At 42.3% G+C, this 23,880-nt stretch overlaps 2 protein-coding genes across 4 annotated transcripts in view; one reads left to right on the forward strand and one right to left on the reverse strand.

Moving 5' to 3' along the window:
- LOC146027218 (centromere protein C-like) overlaps window positions 1-16,275 on the reverse strand; it is a 74,958-nt gene extending 58,683 nt beyond the window's left edge. The window contains exons 1-2 of the mRNA XM_083158174.1: window positions 16,206-16,275; window positions 13,706-13,780 (exon numbers count right to left, since the gene is read on the reverse strand). Of these exons, the coding sequence (XP_083014300.1) occupies window positions 13,706-13,780; window positions 16,206-16,245 (115 nt within the window). The 5' untranslated portion in view covers window positions 16,246-16,275. The remainder of the gene's footprint in view (window positions 1-13,705; window positions 13,781-16,205) is intronic.
- Window positions 1-23,880, forward strand: part of LOC146068787 (protein unc-13 homolog A-like) — an 802,795-nt gene that overhangs the window by 265,764 nt on the left and 513,151 nt on the right. The window lies entirely within an intron of this gene.

Raw genomic sequence — 23,880 nt, forward strand, 5'->3', positions numbered from 1 at the left:
CTTTTTCTTCTCCTTATTCTTATCTCTCTATACTTCTCCCTTTCTATTTTTAGTGATTTGTCCCCCTTATATGCTTATTTTACCCCCCAGAGTTGTCGACACGCTAACATGTTGACTCCCGTCAACAATAATACTTTGGTATTAAACAGCACGGGACAGCTGCATTCAATTTATACCTCTCATAGCTAACATACAGGAGTCAGGGCAAAGAGGTGCCTTTTGTCTATGTTACATGTATTATTAAGATAATTTAAACACTATTTGGTCACAGCACGTTATTTTATATAGTTGATCTTGTCACTTTTATATTGCGTTATTTTAAATGCATCTTCATGTTGATTCTACACTGTTTTTATTATCTAATATACACTCTTTATGCTAATATTCACCCTAGGGTAAGCCAGTCACGTCAGGTGATGCTGGCATCTCGTTACACCGGACACATTTGCTGCAATCCCCATCAGTCTCCTAGGAGACCTGAGGCTTGCTGTCCACGCTGCGTTCCAGCAGCAGGATATCCACTGCCCGGCCACTTCCTTTCACTGTCCGTTTCCTGTTTGATGCCAGCACGCTGCAGTAACGTGATTTGCTCACTCTTCTCACTTGTTATGATAAAGGTAAGCACATGTATGTACCTATTATTGCACTTATAACCTTGACAAAGGGGTGTCATATACCCCGAAACGTTGGAAGCTTTTTTGCTGAAAATATATTTTTTCAAAAAATCCCCAGAGTGCCGCTGTTGTCTCTTCACTATCCTGTATATATATATATATATATATATATATATATATATATATATATATATATATAAAACAAGAAATATAGAGAGCGCTGTTAGTGGGAGGCAAAAATGGAAAATAGAAACAAGAAATATAGAGAGCGCTTTCACCACCTAGTACAATTCACACCGATAATACTGGTACATAATACAGTGACCCAATACAATTAAAACCAGAATGCTTTATTAGAAGATCCACATCTGGACATTGTTTCCATTTCGGAATACAACATCAATAACCCGACGCGTTTCGTCTTGAAAGACTTCATCAGGGGTTTTACACAAAGTATAATATAGGAACGCTTCAAATGCGTATGGACTATCCAAAACCTTCTATTAAACACCTACGAGGTGTGATAGGTTAGTAGCTGTTGGCTGTTATGGCTTCCCCAACCGTTGGGTAAATTCTGGATCTCAGAAATCCGATAATTCGAATGTAAGGGGGAAGTGTCCACAAGTATATGGGGTGTCCGCGGCCTTCTTGGTACACCTATTTTTGGTGCATGTGTAAGATGTCTTAATTAATACAGGACCATTCCATTTCTGAAGTACTGACGACCAAATCTAAGTAGTACTGATGACCAGATCCATGATATCAGATGCTCAGTAGAGAAGTGGATGAGATACGTGTGGGTTTAAGCTGTAGACAGCTCAGTTTCTGGTGGTAGCAGAAAGTGCAAACTGAACTGGCTGCAGTTTGCACTTTCTGCTACCACCAGAAACTGGTTGGGGAAGCCATAACAGCCAACAGCTACTAACCTATCACACCTCGTAGGTGTTTAATAGAAGGTTTTGGATAGTCCATATGCATTTGAAGCGTTCCTATATTATACTTAGTGTAAAACCCCTGATGAAGTCTTTTTCAAGACAAAAAGCGTCGGGTTATTGATGTCGTATTCCGAAATGGAAACAATGTCCAGATGTGGATCTTCTAATAAAGCATTCTGGTTTTAATTGTATTGGGTCACTGTATTATGTACCAGCATTATCGGTGTGAATTGTGCTAGGTGGTGAAAGCGCTCTCTATATTTCTTGTTTCTATTTTCCATTTTTGCCTCCCACTAACAGGGGGGGTTTATAGAGTAGCTGCTCATATTAAAGGGCGCACGTGGGGTCATTCTTTGTTATATATATATATATATATATATATATCAAACCCCAATATTCCTCCACGCGCTGTACACAGAAATATATATAAACAATTGTACAAACAGGCTGCCCAACCACAATGCTCCCCGAGGGCAAAGGGAACAAGTACCACAATCTTCTCCCCAATAGTGGTGAGGCGCCAATTTGTCGATGTACAGTCCTTATGAAACCAGCACTTTTAAAATAATGACAAAAATTTCATCCAAGCAATTGCTTTATTTGATCCTTCATAAAACGGAGAAACATCCCAACGCGTTTCGTCATTAAAAAGACTTCATCAGGGGAATAACAGGTACAATCTTCTGTTTGATATAGAATATCCTATTATCATAATAGAGGTCCTGTGCGGTCCATATTGTTAATCCTACAAAAAAAATTGTATTCCTTGGTAGGAGACCATTGAATGGTGTTAGATAATTATTAAAAAAGAAGACAAATCGTAAAATAACTTTCCAAATGGCTTATCTGGCCAATTTCTTTAGGAATGTATGAGTTTCACCAATAAAAAGATGGAAACTTTTTCATCGATGGTAGACACAAATGTATTCAGCCACTCTAGAGGACTTCTATCTCCCACAGGTGTAGCCAGCAGAATCTGCTGGCCCTAACCCTAAGACATATGTCTTGATAAAGGGCTACCCGCCCGAAACGTTGATTTACACTATCCAGTGTCATCTCAGTTATTTACTGTGAAACTGCCGCCGTGCAGTTTTTTGAAAAATCTCAGAGTGCCTTCTCAGCCTTCATACATGAGTAATGGGCCAAGAAAATATTTTAGATGGCCAATATCAGTAGGAGGGCAGAGATACTATACTGTATAAAAATCAGTACGTTCCTTGCCAATGACATATTAATCGAAATAATAATAAACAGTAAGTACCTAATTGAATGGTACTGGAGCTGTCCTCTATACAGAAAAAATACTGGCAAAATAGTGCCTACTGAAAAAGCATCTCCGTGTCCATGAAGCACGTGATGCGCCTAACTGGCAGTAAAAAAATAAATCTAATGACTGTTCACAGAAAAACAATAAATTTAAGTAAATGGAGGTACATAAGAAATGAAGAAATAAGCAAAAACAGGACCTCAGCAGAGAGGAAGTTCAACAAGAGACAAGAAATAAGCATGCATACTGAACATGATCATAAAAAAACACGATAAGGGTAAATTTTCATTTAAGCCCTCTGGAGCTACAGTTCTCAATTTAAAGATCCACTTTGATTCATGTTGTAAGAGGGTCTTTGACCTATTCCCTCCTCTGATTTTATTGGGGACCTGTTCTATAATTTTATACCGTAGAGTGGATAAGCCTTGGCCACACTCACGAAAGTGCTGTTCAGCATCCATTTTTTTGCCACTTAACAATTGGCGAATCGAAGAGCGATGCATCGCCATCCTTTCCTTGAACTGCCTTGTGGTCTTACCAATGTAGTAAAGACCACAGGGACAGCGCAGGAAATAGACGACGTGCGTCGAAGTACAGGTCACCACCTGCCTGATGGAAATTTTTGTGCCTGAATGTGGGTGGTTGAAGGTCTCACCCACTTCCATAAAGCTGCAACAGGTGCAACCTGTGCACCTGTAATAGCCCGGCTTCTTGGTAAGGAAGTTACTCGGCTGGGGGGCTTTGAAGGCAGATATATCGTTATGCACAAGCCAATCTTTGAGGTTGTGAGTGCGTGCATAACTGGGCATGATGCTGTAATCTCTAAGGCCTCTGATGTCCCTGTCAGAGGTTACCATGGGCCAAAAGGATTTGATCTTGTTGTTGATGTCCTGGCTACTCAAGTGGAATTTCTGGACAAAGAGATGTTTTTTACACGTACCCTCCTGTCTACCCTTGGGTCTACGGGCCTGTTCCCTGGGTACAGATAAGGCTTTATTTTTGGCCAGAAGGAGATCATTCAGATGATATCCACGTACACGAAATTGGTCAATCATAAGATCAATTTCTTTTTCGGTATTTGTGATATCATCTGAAATCCTGTGTATTCTTAAAAATTGGGAATAGGGTAAACCTTTTTTGGTGGACACCGGGTGAGAGCTCTGATAGTGAAGAATCGTGTTGCGGTCAGTTTATTTTTTATACAAACTGGTATGTATGTGATTCTCCATCAGGGAAACACACACATCCAGATAGTTGACACTGGTCCTACTCATGCAGTATGTGAACCTAATCGAGGTGTCAGATAGGTTCACCCTTTCCATGAGGTCCCGGAATTCAGTCTCACTGCCCAACCAAATGAGCAGCAGATCATCTATGTAGCGGATGAAGAATGGGATCTTGGTGGCGACGTCCGGGTTTGACAAAAACATCTCATGCTGCACATCAAACATGAATGTATTAGCGAACGCCGGCGACACACAAGATCCCATTGCACACCCCTGCAGTTGAATATACCATTTACTATCAAACAGGAAATAATTCCTTTTGAGTGTGAGTTCTAGTAACTGTATGAAAAACTCAATTTTGGGGCCTTTGTACAGGGAATGATTGGTCAACAACCTGCGTGCCGCCTGCACACCAGCATCGTGAGGGATGCTGGTGTACAGGCTGACCACATCAAGGGTGCATAACCAACAATTATCAGGTAAATATGGTAACTGTAACGGTATAAAATTATAGAACAGGTCCCCAATAAAATCAGAGGAGGGAATAGGTCAAAGACCCTCTTACAACATGAATCAAGGTGGATCTTTAAATTGAGAACCGTAGCTCCAGAGGGCTTAAATGAAAATTTACCCTTATCGTGTTTTTTATGATCATGTTCAGTATACATGCTTATTTCTTGTCTCTTGTTGAACTTCCTCTCTGCTGAGGTCCTGTTTTTGCTTATTTCTTCATTTCTTATGTACCTCCATTTACTTAAATTTATTGTATTGACTGCCTTTGTTTTTCTGTGAACAGTCATTAGATTTATTTTTTTTACTGCCAGTTAGGCGCATCACGTGCTTCATGGACACGGAGATGCTTTTTTAGGAAGGCACTATTTTGCCAGTATTTTTTCTGTATAGAGGACAGCTCCAGTACCATTCAATTAGGTACTGTTTATTATTATTTTGATTAATATGTCATTGGCAAGGAACGTACTGATTTTTATACAGTATAGTATCTCTGCCCTCCTACTGATATTGGCCATCTAAAATATTTTCTTGGCCCATTACTCATGTATATTGCTGTACCTCAGTGCATCTTTCATGTATTGTTTACTGGATTTCTACTCGTTTTTAAATGTATGTATTTTTTTCACTTGTTGTAGTGTGGTTGCTAGGCAACCCGTCTCCAGACCCCGGAAGTCCCTGGCTGTGCATTAGCATGGCAGTGAGTGTCATCACATGCACCCCGCAGCGTGCGTCGCCGGCTGGTGACGTGGATGGACCCGGAAGTAGGAGGCGTGAGGTAACACACAGTGTTTTGGCATAAAAGGTATGTTTTTTCATTGTTTCAACGATCTTGACAAAGGTTAATAAACCGAAACGTTGATTGCACGCTGTTGCTGTACATTCTATGCTTATTGAGTCCATTGAGTGCCGCTCCACCATCCCCGTTTATCGGATCATACTGATACATAGTAGCCGGTCAGGCTACAGAAAAGGCACCAGGGCGACTACTTCCCATCTGTAGGAGTGCCGGATCATCACCATATATATATATATATATATATACATATATATAGATGTGTGAAGGTGGCGGCACTCGTCAGTCTTCTTTCAGTGTAATAAAAAAGCCTTTATTATCCGATGGCGTTTCGGAACTTAATCCGTATTCATAGACATACAGACAGTATGTCCATGAATACGGATTAAGTTCCGAAACGCCGTCGGATAATAAAGGCTTTTTTATTACACTGAAAGAAGGTATGTCCATGAATACGGATTAAGTTCCGAAACGCCGTCGGATAATAAAGGCTTTTTTATTACACTGAAAGAAGACTGACGAGTGCCGCCTCCTTCACACATCCATATTGGAGCAAGTCTATTTTGTTTCCTGGGAAGGCACCGCAGCATTCCTCTTCACAAACGTGAGTGCCGGACCTACTACCTGCCATATATATATATATATATATATATATATATATACTGCCTCTCTCTTGGTGTACCTATGGATCTTACTTCTCTTGTCTTGACAAAGGCCCTATATGGGTCGAAACGTCGACTTGCAATTTGACCACTGAATAAAAGTGACTGACTTTTCTGCAATTGGTGAGTGCCTCCGCTTTTCATTAAGCACCTGCAATTATTATTTGGCCATCTGGATTGGATGACCCTTGTTGTGCACCCCTATTTTCAAAATGCTTGGATGTGAGTGCTGAACCCCTTGGCTGTGTTGTTGTTGTGTTGAATGCTGCCGCCGCCTGACTGGGACTGCGGACAGGGGGGTATATCCTATATCATATCGAGTGTACTATACTGTGGTCTTTTGGACTGAGGAGGCTCTCTTTACATTCTGCCTGTGACTTGGGAGTGACATACGAGGTGGTTGGATACCACCACAAATGGTACACCTTCACGATTTGGGGTGTTGCTTGATTGGTGGAAGTGTCATTTTGAATATCTAACTACTACACTAGGAGGCGCTCTTTTCACCCCCTTTTTTTCCATATATATATATATATATATATATATATATATATATATATCCTCTTTCGTATCCTCTGCAAACAGGAAATCTATTGGACCTTTAAGATCGATTGCCTGTTTCCAAGGGGTTTAAATGAGGCAATGGAGCTTAATATAGTCCTATAGATTTCCATAACCTTCATTACTATGGATACTCTTTTTGTGTGGTTGTTTCATGAAGTTTGAACTATAGATAGAATATACGTATACCAAGTGATGATTTTGCATTTTGAATACTATGAATATATGTATAAATATATGCAGCAATTTGATATATAGTTTGCTACAGTATATAGATTGGTCATTTCTCCTTTCCCTTCCTCTCTCCCCTAAATACAAATATATATATATATATATATATATATATATTTGTATTTAGGGGAGAGAGGAAGGGAAAGGAGAAAATACTAATCTATATACTGTAGCAAACTATATAGCAAATTACTGTATATATTTATACATTTCCTGGATATTCATAGTATTCAAAATGCAAAATCATCACTGAAATCTATCTCCTCCACTTTTAGTGGGGGTATTGTTTCAAGACCTGTCAGCAGCAGACATTTAGGATCACTTTCATGGCATTCTGCGTAATGTTTGGAGACACTATGTAAAAGGAATCCCCTCTGGACATTCCTTCTGTGTTCCAGAAATCATGTCTTGAGGGGTCTAGTTGTTCTTCCCACATATTTAAGATCATAGAGAGGACCTGAGACAGGAGATGTGCTGCTCTGAGTGAGGCCCATTCCGGGCTAAGTTGGGGTCCCGCAACAACTCAGTCTCCACAGATTCTCCAACGGCATATTTACAACACCGTAACCATAGAGAGGATCTGTGTTGCTCCACAATTCAACACCTAAAGAACAGTGATCCCCCACCCTTCTTGGTAATGTGCACTTACCTGAATTATTTACTTATTGAGTAACATATCCAATCCTGTGAGTTAGTTTGTCAATCAATTTTATTAATTTATTTTGATTAATATTATAAATTTTATTGTAATGTATGTGTATTTTTAATGTCAATATAAAATCTTTATTATACCTGCTGTGTAGTACCACTTCTTTGTAGATAAGCGCTGCTACAACTGTATATATTTTGCCTTGTTTCTTCCCATAGGGATTGACTACCCCTATATTTTAGCAGCTGCTTTTTGAGGACCAACACATATCACAGGCGCCCATATCTTTTTCTTCAAAAGAATTTTATCTTTTTTCTCTTATGCATTAAAAGTGGTAAGGATGCCTCTTTACAAGGCATTATGCACTGCAATATAGATCTTACTTTGAAGTAAAACCCCACCCAAATCTAACTCTCTCTGCACATGTTACATCTGCCCCACCTGCAGTGCACATGGTTTTGTCCATCTAATAAGGAATTTGTCAGAAAGAGTGAACTAGAATAAGGCCCATAGTGTTCAGTTGTGGGCAACGCACCATAAAAAGGACATAAATGAACTGGAACAGGAACAGAGAAGGGCGACTAAGCTAGTAAAAGGTCTTGAATCACTAGAATACAAAGATAGGTTAACCAGGCTGAATAGGTTTCACTGGAGAAACGGAGATTGAGATATGGGGGGTTATTCTAGTTCATTCTTTCAGACAAAATCCTTCTTAGATGGACAAAACCATGTGCACTGCAGGGGGGCAGATGTTACTTGTGCAGAGAGAAATAGATTTGGGCGGGGTTTTACTTCAAAGTGAGATCTATATTGCAGTGTAAAAATAAAGCAGCCAGTATTTACCCTGCACAGAAACAAAATAACTCTACCAAATCTAATTCTCTCTGCACATTTTACATCTGCCCCCCTGCAGTGCACATGGTTTTGTCCATCTAAGAAGGATTTAGTCAGAAAGAATGAACTAGAATAAGGCCCATGATTAGTATGTTTAAATATAGCAGTGGTGTCAAACTCATGGCCCTTCAGCTGTTGTGGAACTATACGCCCCAGCATGCCCTGCCACGGTTTTACCAATCCATTATATAAGATCTGTGGCAGGGCATGCTGGGACGTGTAGTTTCACAACAGCTGGAGGGCCATGAGTTTGACACTGAAATACAGGATTGAGAATCACATGGAACTGGGAGATGATTTGTTCACTAACAGGCCTATACTTAGGACACATGGGCATGTACTGAGGCTCAAGGAAAAGAAATTCCGTACTGAATTAAGAGGAGGATTCTTCACCATTAGAGCAGTAAAATTCTGGAACTCATTGCCGGTGGGGGTGTATACAGCAACTACTGTTATTAATTTAAATCAAAACTGGATGCATTTTTGGCCACTAAGGGAATCCTATAGATATGAGTGGTACCCCACTACAGGGTACCCCCCTGTGTCCACAAAGGGATTTAACAGTTGCAGCCTATGCTGTCTAAAAAGACCCCTGTCTGCTGTCCAGGACAGGAGGGGTTAAATCAACCCAGCAGAGCACGCTAGTAAGGAGTAAGCAGCAGAGCGTGACAGGAAGCTGGGAGGTCAGAGGTGATCCCGGCAGCAGTGTGAGGGAGAAGAAGAAAGTTTGGAGGCTGGCACGTGAAGGGAAGAAGCCGTGCAGCCCAGAGAGCAGCAGAGCACGCAGCCTGGAAACGTGCGGAGCAGAGGAGTGGAGAGCCCAGCCGCGGGAGAGACACAGACGCCGGCGGTGACTGACCGACTGCGTCCCAGACGACAGGAGGAGATCAAAGGAGCCGCCGCTTGCAAGAGAGGACAGCGGGCGCCTACAGAAAGCCAGCAGCGTGGCGAGCAGGGCCCGGGGAAAGGATAGAGTGGAGGCGCACACTCACCCCCAGTGCCTGCAGAACCCAACAAGCGAGGAGACGTCAGCCACAGCAGCAGAGAGCGGGACCCGGCAGCCATCCCTTCACCCGGCGGTGATTGACAGGGGAAGGAGATGCCAGCCTACCTGCTTATAAAGGTACCCTGTTCACTATTGATTGGCCCACACCCTGCCGCCCTAACCAAGATAGTCTTTCAGGCACACCTAGTGCCCAGGGACCCTGCCCTACTCAGCAGCACTAAAGGCAGCCCTTCTTTGTGGGTGGCAAATATCCCCCAGCAGCAGCACCCATGGACACCCCCCAGATTTTAGAGGCTCCCTACTACAAGTAAGGAGAAAACTTGGGAGGCTCTCACTGCCCAAGCCTTTATTCTATTGGCGACACCGCTGCCATCCCCTGCTCAAGGGACTGAGCAGTGCACTATTGATCAGGGCAGTATTAGCTGTGGTTGCACCTGGACGCCCTGTGCCTATTTACCCCTGCAGTTTGTTCTAAGTGCCAAACAGAAGGTTGCCCTAAGGAATAGGGAATCTGCCTGCCCCTCTGTTCAGAGGACCATTTTACATTAGTGTGCACACTAAGTTAGAGCCTAATTCTTTGCTTGTGAGGATTTTCCGTCGTGGGACCTTTATTCAAACTCAGGAACTTTCTTTGCATCTGGGACTACAGTTTAGAATTTATATATAGGGTGTGTAGCACCACCCGGCAGACATTCTGTGTTATAGTGTTACAGATGCAGTGAAGTTTTTAAGTGACAATCCTATTCGTATTAATATTATTTTCTTTGAAGTCATTCTCTTTAATAGCATTATCATTCTATGTCTTTCTGGTTGTCATTATTGTGATGTCATTTTATATGCAAATGGTGTCTTTGATTGTCTTTTAGTAGAGTTTGTAATGACTGTTGCAGCCTGGCCATTGAATCATACTGACGTGGTCATTGACTATATATTTTTCTCAGGAATGTTTACACGTCACTTCGTTATTTGATGTTTTCACATATATTTAAATAATACCGCAGCAATTGCACTACGTCTTCTTTTAATAAATATTCATAACTGTGGTTGAGTTGTCTTTTGTGGGTCTCCTTGGGTTGTGCGATTCCCTGCCACAGGTTCCTCCAGAGAAGAGGCCGTGAAGATCCGAAGCCGGCTAGTCCAGGTACGCCATCTTGCACCACACTATTACAGGGAAACTGTCACATATGACTTACTCAAATAAGTAGTTACAAGTTAGATACTGTAGGTTGAACTCGATGTACTAACATCTTTTTTCAGCCTTAATTACTACGTTAAATCAAATCATCAAAAAAAAATGCATAAGTGTAATCCCAAGGAAGAAAAAGGAGCGGGAAAGAAGTACTCACAATTCACATACTACAAATTCAAACGTAAAATAACAGATGGGAAAAAACTATTCCGCAACCGACTAGTACACAACCTAAGCACCTATAATGTTTCCGAGAGGGCAACAGAGAGAAAAGAGAATAACAGGGATGGCTAGGATCTAAAATAATTTTATCAGCCTTAACTTTTCCCCTTTAAAAAAAAAAATGTCTGCCAAACTAGGCAAGGGTTGGCCAATGACTTTTTCCGCGGCCTTGACTATCCTGTCTAGGGATCTCCGACCAGAGCACTTAGAATTCCCATACCATACCACAATGGCATAAGTCAAAAGACTCTTGATTACACAATAATAGAAATTCATAAGTATTGGCCTAGATAAACCTGTTGCTCACAGTTTCCGCAGAAAAACAAAGCCATTGCTGAGCCTTTCCAACTGCTATAGCTGTATGTCAGGACCAAGACTGTTCCGCAGTAAATGTAATCCCCAAAAATTTAGTATTAGTAACCCTCTCCACCTCCTCGCCATTTAAAACCAGTGGTCTGATGGTTGATCTTCTGGATCTTCTAAAATCTATAACAACCTTCTTTGTCTTTTTACCATTTAGGAGTAAGTTATTAATCAGTTGCTGCACCTCCATTCTATAACTCCCCCCCCCCCCCCCCCCCTCACTGATCAAACCCACTACCCTGGTATCATCAGCAAATTTAACAATGAGGTTGGACTCTAAATTTGAAAAACAATCTGAAGTGTACAATGAGTACTCAAGACAGATCCTTGGGGGTTACTCAGTGTTCCTGCTATGCTGTTTTAGCAGGGTGCTATGCCCTGCCCGATTTTTAAAGGGCAAAATGCGCCCTGCCCCTCTAGCAGCACCCGGCTACAAGAGCCTGGTGCCTGCCCCGACGGTGTGTAAGGTGATGCCCAGCGCTTCCCCGGCAGCACAGCATCTTCGGCAGAGCCGGGCCCACCACCTTTACTGATGGTGGCGGCCGGGCCCACCCCTTTTCATCGCGTCGGCAGGCCCGGTCCGCCCACCTTGCGCTGCCCCCGTACAACGGTGCCCTGCCCACCCAAATTCCTAGAAGGAACACTAGATACCTATGTTTAGAACAAGTTCTGATGAGAAAGTAGAACCCATCCTAAATGACTGTGGATGAAGAAATCCAACAGCCAATTACAAATTGGAACATTGTACCCTATCTACCGAAGCTTTGCAATTAACACTGAAGGCACAAGGGTGTTAAAAGCGGAGCTATAATCCACAATTAATAATCTAAAATAGGAGTCCTTGTTCTCCAAATGACAGAGAATTCTATGAAGAACAGTAAGAGCAGCATCCTCGGTGGATCTATTTGACCTATATGCAAATTGATAACCCACCGAGATGACACCCATAAGGTGATCCAAGACCACTGTCTCAAAACACTTCATAATTAAGGATATGAGGGCAATCAGGTGGTAGTTGTTCATACCAGATACACCCACTGATTTAGGAACAGGAACAGTGACTTTAAAACATTGAGGGAAAACACAATATGCTAATTATAAATGTAATACTCTTGTAAAAATTCCTGCTAATTGGTCAGCACAGACACATAAAACTCTACCTGGGATGCCATCTAGGGTTACTATGTCGAGAATAGGAAGTTGACATGCATTGGGTCAACCAACGAAGGGGGGATTAATGAGGGGGAGGGCTAATGTTGCAAAAGAGCAAGAAGTACACTGGACTGAAGAAGAACTGTCTTTCTGATGTGTACACAGTAATAAAGTACCAGTCAAACTCCTAACTTGTCATGTTACAGAGGGCCTAATTTCGTTGCACAAAATATGGGACCTGAGCTGCATCGACCACCACATTGACTACACAAGATACCGTAAAAGAGAGAGACACAGAGAGAAATTTACTAGGGTGAATATACTTGAAATAGGCTTATTCATAAGCAGTCGTATGCAAATATGCAGAAAATACATCAATTCGTATTCATGGCACATTCCTTTTTCCGAATACGAATGCATATGCCATCGAAAGAATACGAGGTACTTATGTAATATCTGGGCTCCCGTTTTTCTTATGAGACCGCGTCCCCTCGCGGGGCTCGCTGCGCTCACCACGCTTCGGGCACGGTGGCTCGCTGCGCTCGCCACACTATATAAAATCAACTCCATGCGTATTTGGATAGTAGGGGTATGAAAAAATGGGGTGTATTTAACATGGGAGCCCAGATAATACATAAGTACCGAATACGATAAGGATTCCTAATTTACTAATCAGCCGAATGCAATATACAGCCGGTAGTAAGCAAGATATGACCAGTAATTGCCTTGAAAATACGCTTTTAAATACTCCTCATTTTCCAGGCGTATTTGGTATTAGCTTGCATGGATCAGTGCAGCATTCAGTGCAATTTATTTAAAAAAACGATATATATATATATATATATATATATATATATATATATATTTAAATATATTTTTCAAAATTTACATTTTCAAAATGTATTTATTTATTTCTTCTATTTTTTTACACTGAAACTGATCTGTGTAGGCTGCCGACTCATATTTGTATTTAGCGGTCGTATATACAGGCTTTAAAAAGAATTTGGTGGAATAAGCCTGCCTACGCCACAGGCCAAATCAGTAAATACGACAGATTAGTAAATGTGCCCAACAGATCGAGGCGCTCTCTTTTAGTGGGGGTCTAGCGGTCGGATCACCAACTGCCAGCACCCATAGGAAGGGGACGCGTGCACACAAGATGCACACATGTCCCCTTCCGACGGAGCTCCCCGTTGGTCCCCGACGCCTCCCCATCGCTGTCCGCCTTCCCCATATATAGCTAGGAACACAGTTTTGTCTGGGGTAGGGAAAAGCTTTGACTAGGATGTCTATAGACTACACTAGCTCGTTGAGCAAACTATAGCTCCTCTGGTATGATCATTAGTAACTTCTAAATTAATTATATTGATTACTACATTGTACATTTCTATGAATCCAAAAACAAAACAAAATATTTTTGCAACATACCAACAGTTGCGTCACGGTTTGTATCTGGGTCCCGAACCATAGGAGTAACCTCCAATGTGTCTTCATCGCAAGCAGCTGAAATAATTTTAATCCATATTAAAATCTGAAATCTGCAAATAAGAAAACTACTAAAAGAAGAAATACCCTGTCTGCTGATTCACACTGGTTAGTCTTACTTTCTTTGTTCTGTAGGGTTCAACTTTCACACAAATATGAAATGGCAAAATTACCAACAATATAAATTGTGTGGAATATACATAAATACCATCTATACATAAATTCCAATGGTAAAAAGTTCAATATTGCATTTAAACTGTAGAAATTTTAATAAGTTTCCCTACAGCAGTCATGACAATGATTGGATGATGGAAAAAGTTGGCATCAATAAAAAAAAATCTAAAGGAATATTTTAACAGAAACATGGGAGTTACTATATAAAATGCAATGTATCAAAAATACAAAAAAGGCCTAAATGTACCCCTTTTTTGTGGGGTGCATTTTTGATACATTGCATTTGGTACTTGTGTAGTTTCACGGCGCAAGCATGGCGCCGTGCGTCTGTATCCAGCTGCGGGACTGAAAACTCCATGGCAACGTGGATAGTTCGTACCCCCACTATCCACGTTGGCATGTAGTTCACTTTAGAAAGCGTGGCGAGTGTAGCGAGCCACCGAGCCCATACCGTGGGCGAGCGCAGCAAGGGGACACAGAAGCACGACGCCATGCTGGTGCCGTGAAAGTACACAAGTACCTTACATTTTATGTAGTAAAAACGATATTATTTATTATAATATAGAAACTGTCCAGTTCTCTACTCATACTACTTATTTGCATAATTATGTTATCTATTGGTAGAACTAACTACAGTATGTACTTTCTTTACTTAGTTTAATATCTTTTAATTCTTGCGATCATTTTACACTACACAAGATCTAATAAATATACAGGTTTATTTTCTGATACTAATTTAATATATTCCTTGTTCTCCAAATGACAGAGAATTCTATGAAGAACAGTAAGAGCAGCATCCTCGGTGGATCTATTTGACCTACAGTATATGCAAATTGATAACCCACCGGTATAACACCCTTAAGGTGATCCAAGACCACTGTCTCAAAACACTTCATAATTAAGGATATGAGGGCAATCAGGCGGTAGTTGTTCAAACCAGATACACCCACTGATTTAGGAACAGGAACAGTGACTTTAAAACATTGAGGGACAACACAATATGCTAATTATAAATGTAATACTCTTGTAAAAATGCCTGCTAATTGGTCAGCACAGACACATAAAACTCTACCTGGGAATGCCATCTAGGGTTACTATGTCGAGAATAGGAAGGTTGACATGCATTGGGTCAACCAACGAAGAGGGGATTAATGAGGGGGAGGGCTAATGTTGCAAAAGAGCAAGAAGTACACTGGACTGAAGAAGAACTGTCTTTCTGATGTGTACACAGTAATAAAGTACCAGTCAAACTCCTAACATGTCATGTTACAGTGGGCCTAATTTCGTTGCACAAAATATGGGACCTGAACTGCAGCGACCACTACATTGACTACACAAGATACCGTAAAAGAGAGAGACACAGAGAGAAATTTACTAGGGTGAATATACTTGAAATAGGCTTATTCATAAGCAGTCGTATGCAAATATGCAGAAAATACATCAATTCGTATTCATGGCACATTCCTTTTTCCGAATACGAATGCATATGCCATCGAAAGAATACGATAAGGATTCCTAATTTACTAACCAGCCTTATGCAATATACAGCCGGTAATAAGCAAGATATGACCAGTAATTGCCTTGAAAATACGCTTTTAAATACTCCTCATTTTCCAGGCGTATTTGGCATTAGCCTGCATGGATCAGTGCAGCATTCAGTGCAATTTATTTAAAAAAAAAAACGATATATATATATATATATATATTTAAATATATTTTTCAAAATTTACATTTTCAAAATGTATTTATTTATTTCTTCTATTTTTTTACACTGAAACTGATCTGTGCAGGCTGCCGACTCATATTTGTATTTAGCGGTCGTATATACAGGCTTTAAAAAGAATTTGGTGGAATAAGCCTGCCTACGCCACAGGCCAAATCAGTAAATACGACAGATTAGTAAATGTGCCCAACAGATCGAGGCGCTCTCTTTTAGTGGGGGTCTAGTGGTCGGATCACCAACTGCCAGCACCCATGGGAAGGGGACGCGTGCACACAAGATGCACACATGTCCCCTTCCGACTGAGCTCCCCGTTGGTCCCCGCCGCCTCCCCATCGCTGTCCGCCATCCCCATATATAGCTAGGAACACAGTTTTGTCTGGGGTAGGGAAAAGCTTTGACTAGGATGTCTATAGACTACACTAGCTCGTTGAGCAAACTATAGCTCCTCTGGTATGATCATTAGTAACTTCTAAATTAATTATATTGATTACTACATTGTACATTTCTATGAATCCAAAAACAAAACAAAATATTTTTGCAACATACCAACAGTTGCGTCACGGTTTGTATCTGGGTCCCGAACCATTGGAGTAACCTCCAATGTGTCTTCATCGCAAGCAGCTGAAATAATTTTAATCCATATTAAAATCTGAAATCTGCAAATAAGAAAACTACTAAAAGAAGAAATACCCTGTCTGCTGATTCACACTGGTTAGTCTTACTTTCTTTGTTCTGTAGGGTTCAACTTTCACACAAATATGAAATGGCAAAATTACCAAGAATATAAATTGTGTGGAATATACATAAATACCATCTATACATAAATTCCAATGGTAAAAAGTTCAATATTGCATTTAAACTGTAGAAATTTTAATAAGTTTCCCTACAGCAGTCATGACAATGATTGGATGATGGAAAAAGTTGGCATCAATAAAAAAAAATCTAAAGGAATATTTTAACAGAAACATGGGAGTTACTATATAAAATGCATTGTATCAAAAATACAAAAAAGGCCTAAATGTACCCCTTTTTTGTGGGGTGCATTTTTGATACATTGCATTTGGTACTTGTGTAGTTTCACGGCGCAAGCATGGCGCCGTGCGTCTGTATCCAGCTGCGGGACTGAAAACTCCATGGCAACGTGGATAGTTCGTACCCCCACTATCCACGTTGGCATGTAGTTCACTTTAGAAAGCGTGGCGAGTGTAGCGAGCCACCAAGCCCATAGCGTGGGCGAGCGCAGCAAGGGGACACAGAAGCACGACGCCATGCTGGTGCCGTGAAAGTACACAAGTACCTTACATTTTATGTAGTAAAAACGATATTATTTATTATAATATAGAAACTGTCCAGTTCTCTACTCATACTACTTATTTGCATAATTATGTTATCTATTGGCAGAACTAACTACAGTATGTACTTTCTTTACTTAGTTTAATATCTTTTAATTCTTGCGATCATTTTACACTACACAAGATCTAATAAATATAAAGGTTTATTTTCTGATACTAATTTAATATATTCTGGCAAACAGAATTAGAGGTTTCAATTAACCCAAAGCTGCATGGTTAATCTCACATTAAATCTATTGGAGTACATGATATTTCATTACACACAAGTAATAAAGTCTGTTGCGAATTTGAGCCATGGTGTACATGGACACATCTGTACTATCCTAATTTAAGAGCCTACCTGGTGTGGTAATATTTGATACAACTCAGGGTTGCCTACCTGACCCTCCCCTTCAGGGAGAAAATGTTCTATTCCTTAAAAGATAAATAGAAAGCTATGAACCTCAGGTACAGCTACAGCTGCTGTATAAAGGAGTGTATAAGGCTCCTTATATGAATAAAGACAAGAAAAAAACAAAGGAATACAGCGCTTGGGTTTAGCCTGAAAAATGAACACCTACAATAGGCAGTATAAAAACATTTGGTACTTGTTTCCTAGCACGGCCACAACGATCATAATCGCGGTCATCGGGGGTAAAATCGGGGCATCGCATGCGCTAAAAAATCGGGTGCGATGGGCCAGACGCGATGCCCGCGATTTCCCCATAGAGAACAATGTTAAATGCCTCAATTTACCCGCGATGACCCCGATTTCCCATAGGAAACAATGTGAAATGGATCAATTTACCCAAATTATCATAGGGAACAATGGTAAATGGCCCAAAAACACCCCATTACATTAAAATGTCCCCCCAAAAGTACTATACGCCACCCCGCGATCAACGTGAACCCGAAGCGTGGCGAGCGCAGCGAGCCCGCGAGGGGCGGCGGTACGCGTCCTCCGACCTTTTCATACCCCCACTATCCACGTCGGCGTGGAGTTGAGAACAGAATAGTGTGGCGAGCGCAGCGAGGGGCGGCGGTACGCGTCCTCCGACCTTTTCATACCCCCACTATCCACGTCGGCGTGGAGTTGAGAACAGAATAGCGAGCCACCGCGCCCGAAGCGTGGCGAGCGCAGCGAGCCCCGCGAGGGGACGCGGATACCTTCACAGTTATACGCGTCCCCTCGCGGGCTTCCCAGGTGTCCATGGCGACGCGGACACCTGTGAAGCCCGCGAAGGGACGCTTTTACCTGTGAAGGTATCCGCGTCCGCTCGCCACGCTTCGGGCTCGGTGGCTCGCTGCGCTCGCCACACTATTCTATTCTCAACTCCACGCCGACGTGGATAGTGGGGGTATGAAAAGGTCGGAGGACGCGTACCGCCGCCCCTCACGGGCTCGCTGCGCTCGCCACGCTTCGGGTTCACGTTGATCGCGGGGTGGCGTAAACTACTTTTGGGGGGACATTTCACTGGTCAGGGTGGTTTTTTGGGGTTTCTGACCCATTTACCATTCTTCCCTATGATGATTTGGGTAAATTGACCCATTTAACATTGTTTCCTATGGGAAATCGGGGTCATCGCGGGTAAATTGAGGCATTTAACATTGTTCCCTATGGGGAAATCGCGGCCATCGCGGGTGGACCATTTAAGCATTTTTAGCCGCACACGACGCGACCGACCCGATTTTCACTGTTTTCAATGCATTTCAATGGAAAAATCGGGGGCGTCGCGTCGCAGGCCACTAAAATTTACCCCCGATGGCCGCGATTGTGGCCGTGCTAGGAAACAAGTACCAAACATTTATTACATTCAAAACAATATATACAACAACATTTAGAGAATTCTCTAAAAAAAAGTGAAAAAGATGGGGGGGGGGGGTATAATAAAAAATGAAAAAAGGAGTATAAAAGAGTATGTTTAAAAAATAGTCATTGTGTGCAAAATTGCTCCAGTGTGGGGATTAATAGTTTGTGGGTACCCACGTGTTTATTATAGTTACCAATGGTACAGGTCAGCTAAACGTCTCCTGCTGGAGGGATATAGTTGATATGGTCCCGGTTACATGCCCAACATGTGGATCCAAATTGGATTGACAGCGGCTGGTGGAGTGGAATGGAGATGGCTGCCTTTGATCGTTTGTTGGTGGAAGCTGAGATGTTTAAATCACATGAACAGGAAAGGCTGGTCCGGAAAGGCTGGTACACCGTGGTGCAAAACTGGAGCAATGTGTTTATAAGAGCTCAACGCGTTTCGACGTGTCGAGCTGCACCTGATAGACGTGTTGACACGTCGAAACGCGTTGAGCTCTTATAAACACATTGCTCCAGTTTTGCACCACGGTGTACCAGCCTTTCCGGACCAGCCTTTCCTGTTCATGCGATTTAAACATCTCAGCTTCCACCAACAAACGATCAAAGGCAGCCATCTCCATTTCACTCCACCAGCCGCTGTCAAGACAATCTAGATCCACATGTTGGGCATGTAACCGGGACCATATCAACTATATCCCTCCAGCAAGAGACGTTTAGCTGACCTGTACCGTTGGTAACTATAATAACCACGTGGACCTTCACCGTTTGTAACTATAATAACCACGTGGGTACCCACGAACTATTAATTCCCACACTGGAGCAATTTTGCACACAATTACTATTTTTTAAACATACTCTTTTATACTCCTTTTTTCATGTTGTATATATGGTTTTGAATGTAATAAATGTTTTTATACTGCCTATTGTAGGTGTTCATTTTTCAGGCTAAACCCAAGCGCTGTATTCCTTTGTTTTTTCTATTCCTGGCCTTCACTGGTAATGTATGATTGCCATCACCTGTGGGAAACTAGATAAGAAAGGATTTTCACCACAGGTGATAGCAATCATACATTACCAGGGAAGTCCAGGAACAGAGCATTTTCTCCCTGAAGGGGAGGGTCAGGTAGGCAATGAATCGGTTACTGGGCTTGCATACCTCCCAACATAACCCTCTCCTGGGGGGACACATTGCTCTGCTCCTGCACTTCCCTCTTAATGTATGATTGCCATCACCTGTGGTGAAACACCTTTCTTAGCAATTAACCTGTTTAACACAGATGAAGGTAATCATGCATTAAGAGGAAAGTCCAGGAGCAGAGCATTGTGTCCCTCCTGGAGAGGGTCATGTTGGGAGGTATGGGCTTGGTCATATGACATTCAGTAATATAGTGCAGCTTTGCTGTTCTTCCACTCTTATTGCCAACATCACATTGCTTAGGCTAGCACTCCGTTACCTAAACGTGCACTGGTGCTTGTCATTCCTGGTCAAACTACTGCCAAATACAAGCAATCATCACACGCACGCACACACACACACAGGCACATATAGGGCTAGTTCTACTTGGGGGAGGGGATTATTTTACAGTAGGGGCCTATGAACATGGGGGTCGGTGCAAAACACGCCTTAAGTATGTAACATTTTAAAATTAAATATTGAATTATATATTTTTAAAAACATCTTAAACTTTCAAATAATAATGAAAAACTAAAATTTTCAACAAAATTAGTCAGTTAAGTGGTTAAGGATCGCTTTCCAGTTTACCTAAAAAAAAGATGTAGAATGCAAAACGGTGAATCATGGCAAAAATCAGGTAGAAAGCAGTTCTCCATCCTAGCATTGAATACACTCTTGACGAATCCCAGTGAAAACCCCATTGAAATACACCAGCGAATTGCAGCGAGCACGAAACGCAGAACTGGCCGGCATTCACTGTTCGCTTTCGGCGAACAGTGAACATTGAATAGGGTGAATCAGATTTTCAGTGAAGAAGATTCACTGCAAGAAGTGAAAACAGCCCGATTCGCCGAAAAAATTGTCGTATCGGGAGCATTGAATACTTGTTTTTGCTTTGTTTTTATATGCATTTAGAAAAATATTTGGTACTTGTGTACTTTCACGGCTCCCATCGCATGCCATATGTAGTGGCATGCGATGGCATGCGATGCGATTTTACCGTGTTTTCATGCATTTTTTTAGAAAAATCGCATGCGATCGCGTCCTACGACCTTTTCATACCCCCACTATCCACGTCGGCGTGGAGTTGAGAATACCTTCACAGGTATCCGTGTCCCTTTGCGGGCTTCACAGGTATCCGTGTCCCCTCGCGGGGCTCGCTGCGCTCACCACGCTTCGGGCTCGTTGGCTCGCTGCGCTCGTCACACATTCTATTCTCAACTCCACGCCGACGTGGATAGTGGGGGTATGAAAAGGTCGCAGGACGCGTACCGCCGCCCCTCGTGGTCTCGCTGCGCTAGCCGCGCTTCGGGTTGGCGTTGATAGTGGGGGTGGTATAGTGTGAAAAATGACATTTGGGGTGCATTTTATATGATTTCAACTCATGTCCATAATTTCAGTGAAAAATGACATTGCATCGCATCAGATCGCATGCGATCTCATGCGATGCGATTTTTCCGCATACGATGCACATCGTGGGAGCCGTGAAAGTAGACAAGTAACAAATATTTAAATAAAAACTATTAAATAAAAAAAAAAATGGGATAGAAGATGGGATGTTGCCCATAGCAACATCCCATCTTCAACAGAACTCCCATTGGTAAATTTACCCCTCCCTGTGCACCTGTTAGATGTACTGGAACTTGTGACCTGCTGGGTGGTCTGGAATAGAGGGAAAAGTGGACAGTGGATATATACTGCTGCACAAAATTATTTTTGGTATATATTTTTTTATTGTATTGATATCCACCTTACTGATTATTTTGTACTAATGTGTACATATTAGATGGGTGGAGGTGCTCCCCAGGGAGTATAAAGTTATAGGCAAACAGAAAAAAGACTAAAAGTACTCTCATTTTTTGGGGCACGCTTATCTCAGTTTTTAAAACTTAACTTTTAATAGTAAAAACTTAGTATATATACATAATTATGTGCAAGTCAATACCAATAGATAAGTGTATTGGCAACAATTATAGACAAGTGAAAAATAATCTGTTACATTCATTTTCAAACTTACATTGTATCCACAATTCTCATAAAAGCAGTGACTGACTACTCCCCTCTGAGTTCCTTTGAAAAGGGAATGAGTATGTACAATCACTCACATTTTTAGTAGAGATGTGCGGACTCGGAGATCCGAGCCCCCACGAACGTCATTAATCCGAGCACGGTTCTGAGCAGTGCTCTGATATTCCCGCCTGACTCGGGTCCGGCCGCGCGGGCAAAACGTCATTGCCCGGCGCCGGATTTCACAAGGCTTTAAACAGTGGCTCCCCCGCCCGTCTTCTTCACTCCAGTCTAGGAGCGGGTGTGTTGGTGCTGCTGCTGGGGCTTAAACTTGAGCTTGACCTTGAACGCAATATTTTTTCCGCTGGGGCTGTCTGCTGGGGCCTGTCTCCCTCAGTGCTGCTGTGTACTGTTCTCCTCTCTGCTTAGGGTGGGATCACCCTAGCAAGGAGGACAGTCGGCTCTAACTGTGTACTTGTAGTACTACTGTCTCCTCTGCTGGGGCCTACCTCTGGTGCTGTGCTGTACCTAATATTATATATATTATAAATTATATTATTAATAATTATATATATATATATATAGTCCACTGGTGCTGCCTGCACTAAATAGAGGCTGCCAGTACCTACTCAGTCCACTGGTGCCACTGGCAGTGCTACTGCCTAAGTACCTAGTAGTACTACCTACCTACTAGGCTGCTATATATTATTTAATTAAAAAATAATACCTGTCCTGCAGTGCTGCGTGGAACTGTAATAAATAATTCCATACTGCTGGTGCACTGATGTGCCAACCAGTACCTAATAATTAATTATTAAAAATTCTGCTGGTGCACATATACTAGTATTGCTGACATATCTACCTGTCTTGTGCCTAGTACTGCCGTATCTACCTGTCTGGTGCCTAGTACTGCCGTATCTACCTGTCTTGTGCCCACTGCCTAGTACTGCCGTATCTACCTGTCTGGTCTGGTGCCCACTGCCTATTAGTGCCGTACCTACCTGTCTGGTGCCCACTGCCTAGTACTGCCGTGGTGCCTAGCACTGCCATAGTAGTGCCATACCTACCTGTCTGGTGCCCACTGCCTAGTACTGCCGTGGTGCCTAGCACTGCCATATCTACCTGTCTTGTGCCTAGTACTGCCATATCTACCGTCTGGTGCCTAGTACTGCCATATCTACCTGTCTGGTGCCCACTGCCTAGTACTGCCGTATCTACCTGTCTGGTGCCTAGAACTGCCGCATCTACCGCCTGGTGCCTAGCACTGCCGTATCTACTGTCTGGTGCCTAGTACTGCCGTATCTACCTGTCTGGTGCCTAGTACCGCTGTATCTACCTAACTGGTGCCTAGTACCGCCGTATCTACCTGTCTGGTGCCTAGTACTGCCGTGGTGCCTAGCACTGCCATGTCTACCTGTCTTGTGCCTAGTGGAGTTATGTCACAGGACAGCACCTTTGGAGTGCAATGAATATGTCAGTAGGTATGCACCAGCAGGCAGGTATTACAGATATGGCAGTACTAGACACCGGACAGGTAGATACGGCAGTACTAGGCACCAGACAGGTAGATACGGTGGTACTAGGCACCAGACAGGTAGATACAGCAGTACTAGGCACCAGACAGGTAGATACGGCAGTACTAGGCACCAGACAGTAGATACGGCAGTACTAGGCACCAGACGGTAGATACGGCAGTTCTAAAAAGTAAATGTAAATTGCTGGAAGAGAAACTTAAACTTGGCAATGTGCCATTTACGACACGGAGTGGCAAGGAACGGCTAAGGCCATGGCCTAAGTTCATGACTAGTGGTGCAGCTTCACTTTACGATCAAAGTCCTCCTCCTCTCCCCCCGCCCAATAGTAAATTTAAGAGAGGCTGACACCGACTAAAAA

The sequence above is a fragment of the Crinia signifera genome, chromosome 1 (assembly GCF_055691185.1).
Source record: "Crinia signifera chromosome 1, ASM5569118v1, whole genome shotgun sequence".
Taxonomy (NCBI): domain Eukaryota; kingdom Metazoa; phylum Chordata; class Amphibia; order Anura; family Myobatrachidae; genus Crinia; species Crinia signifera.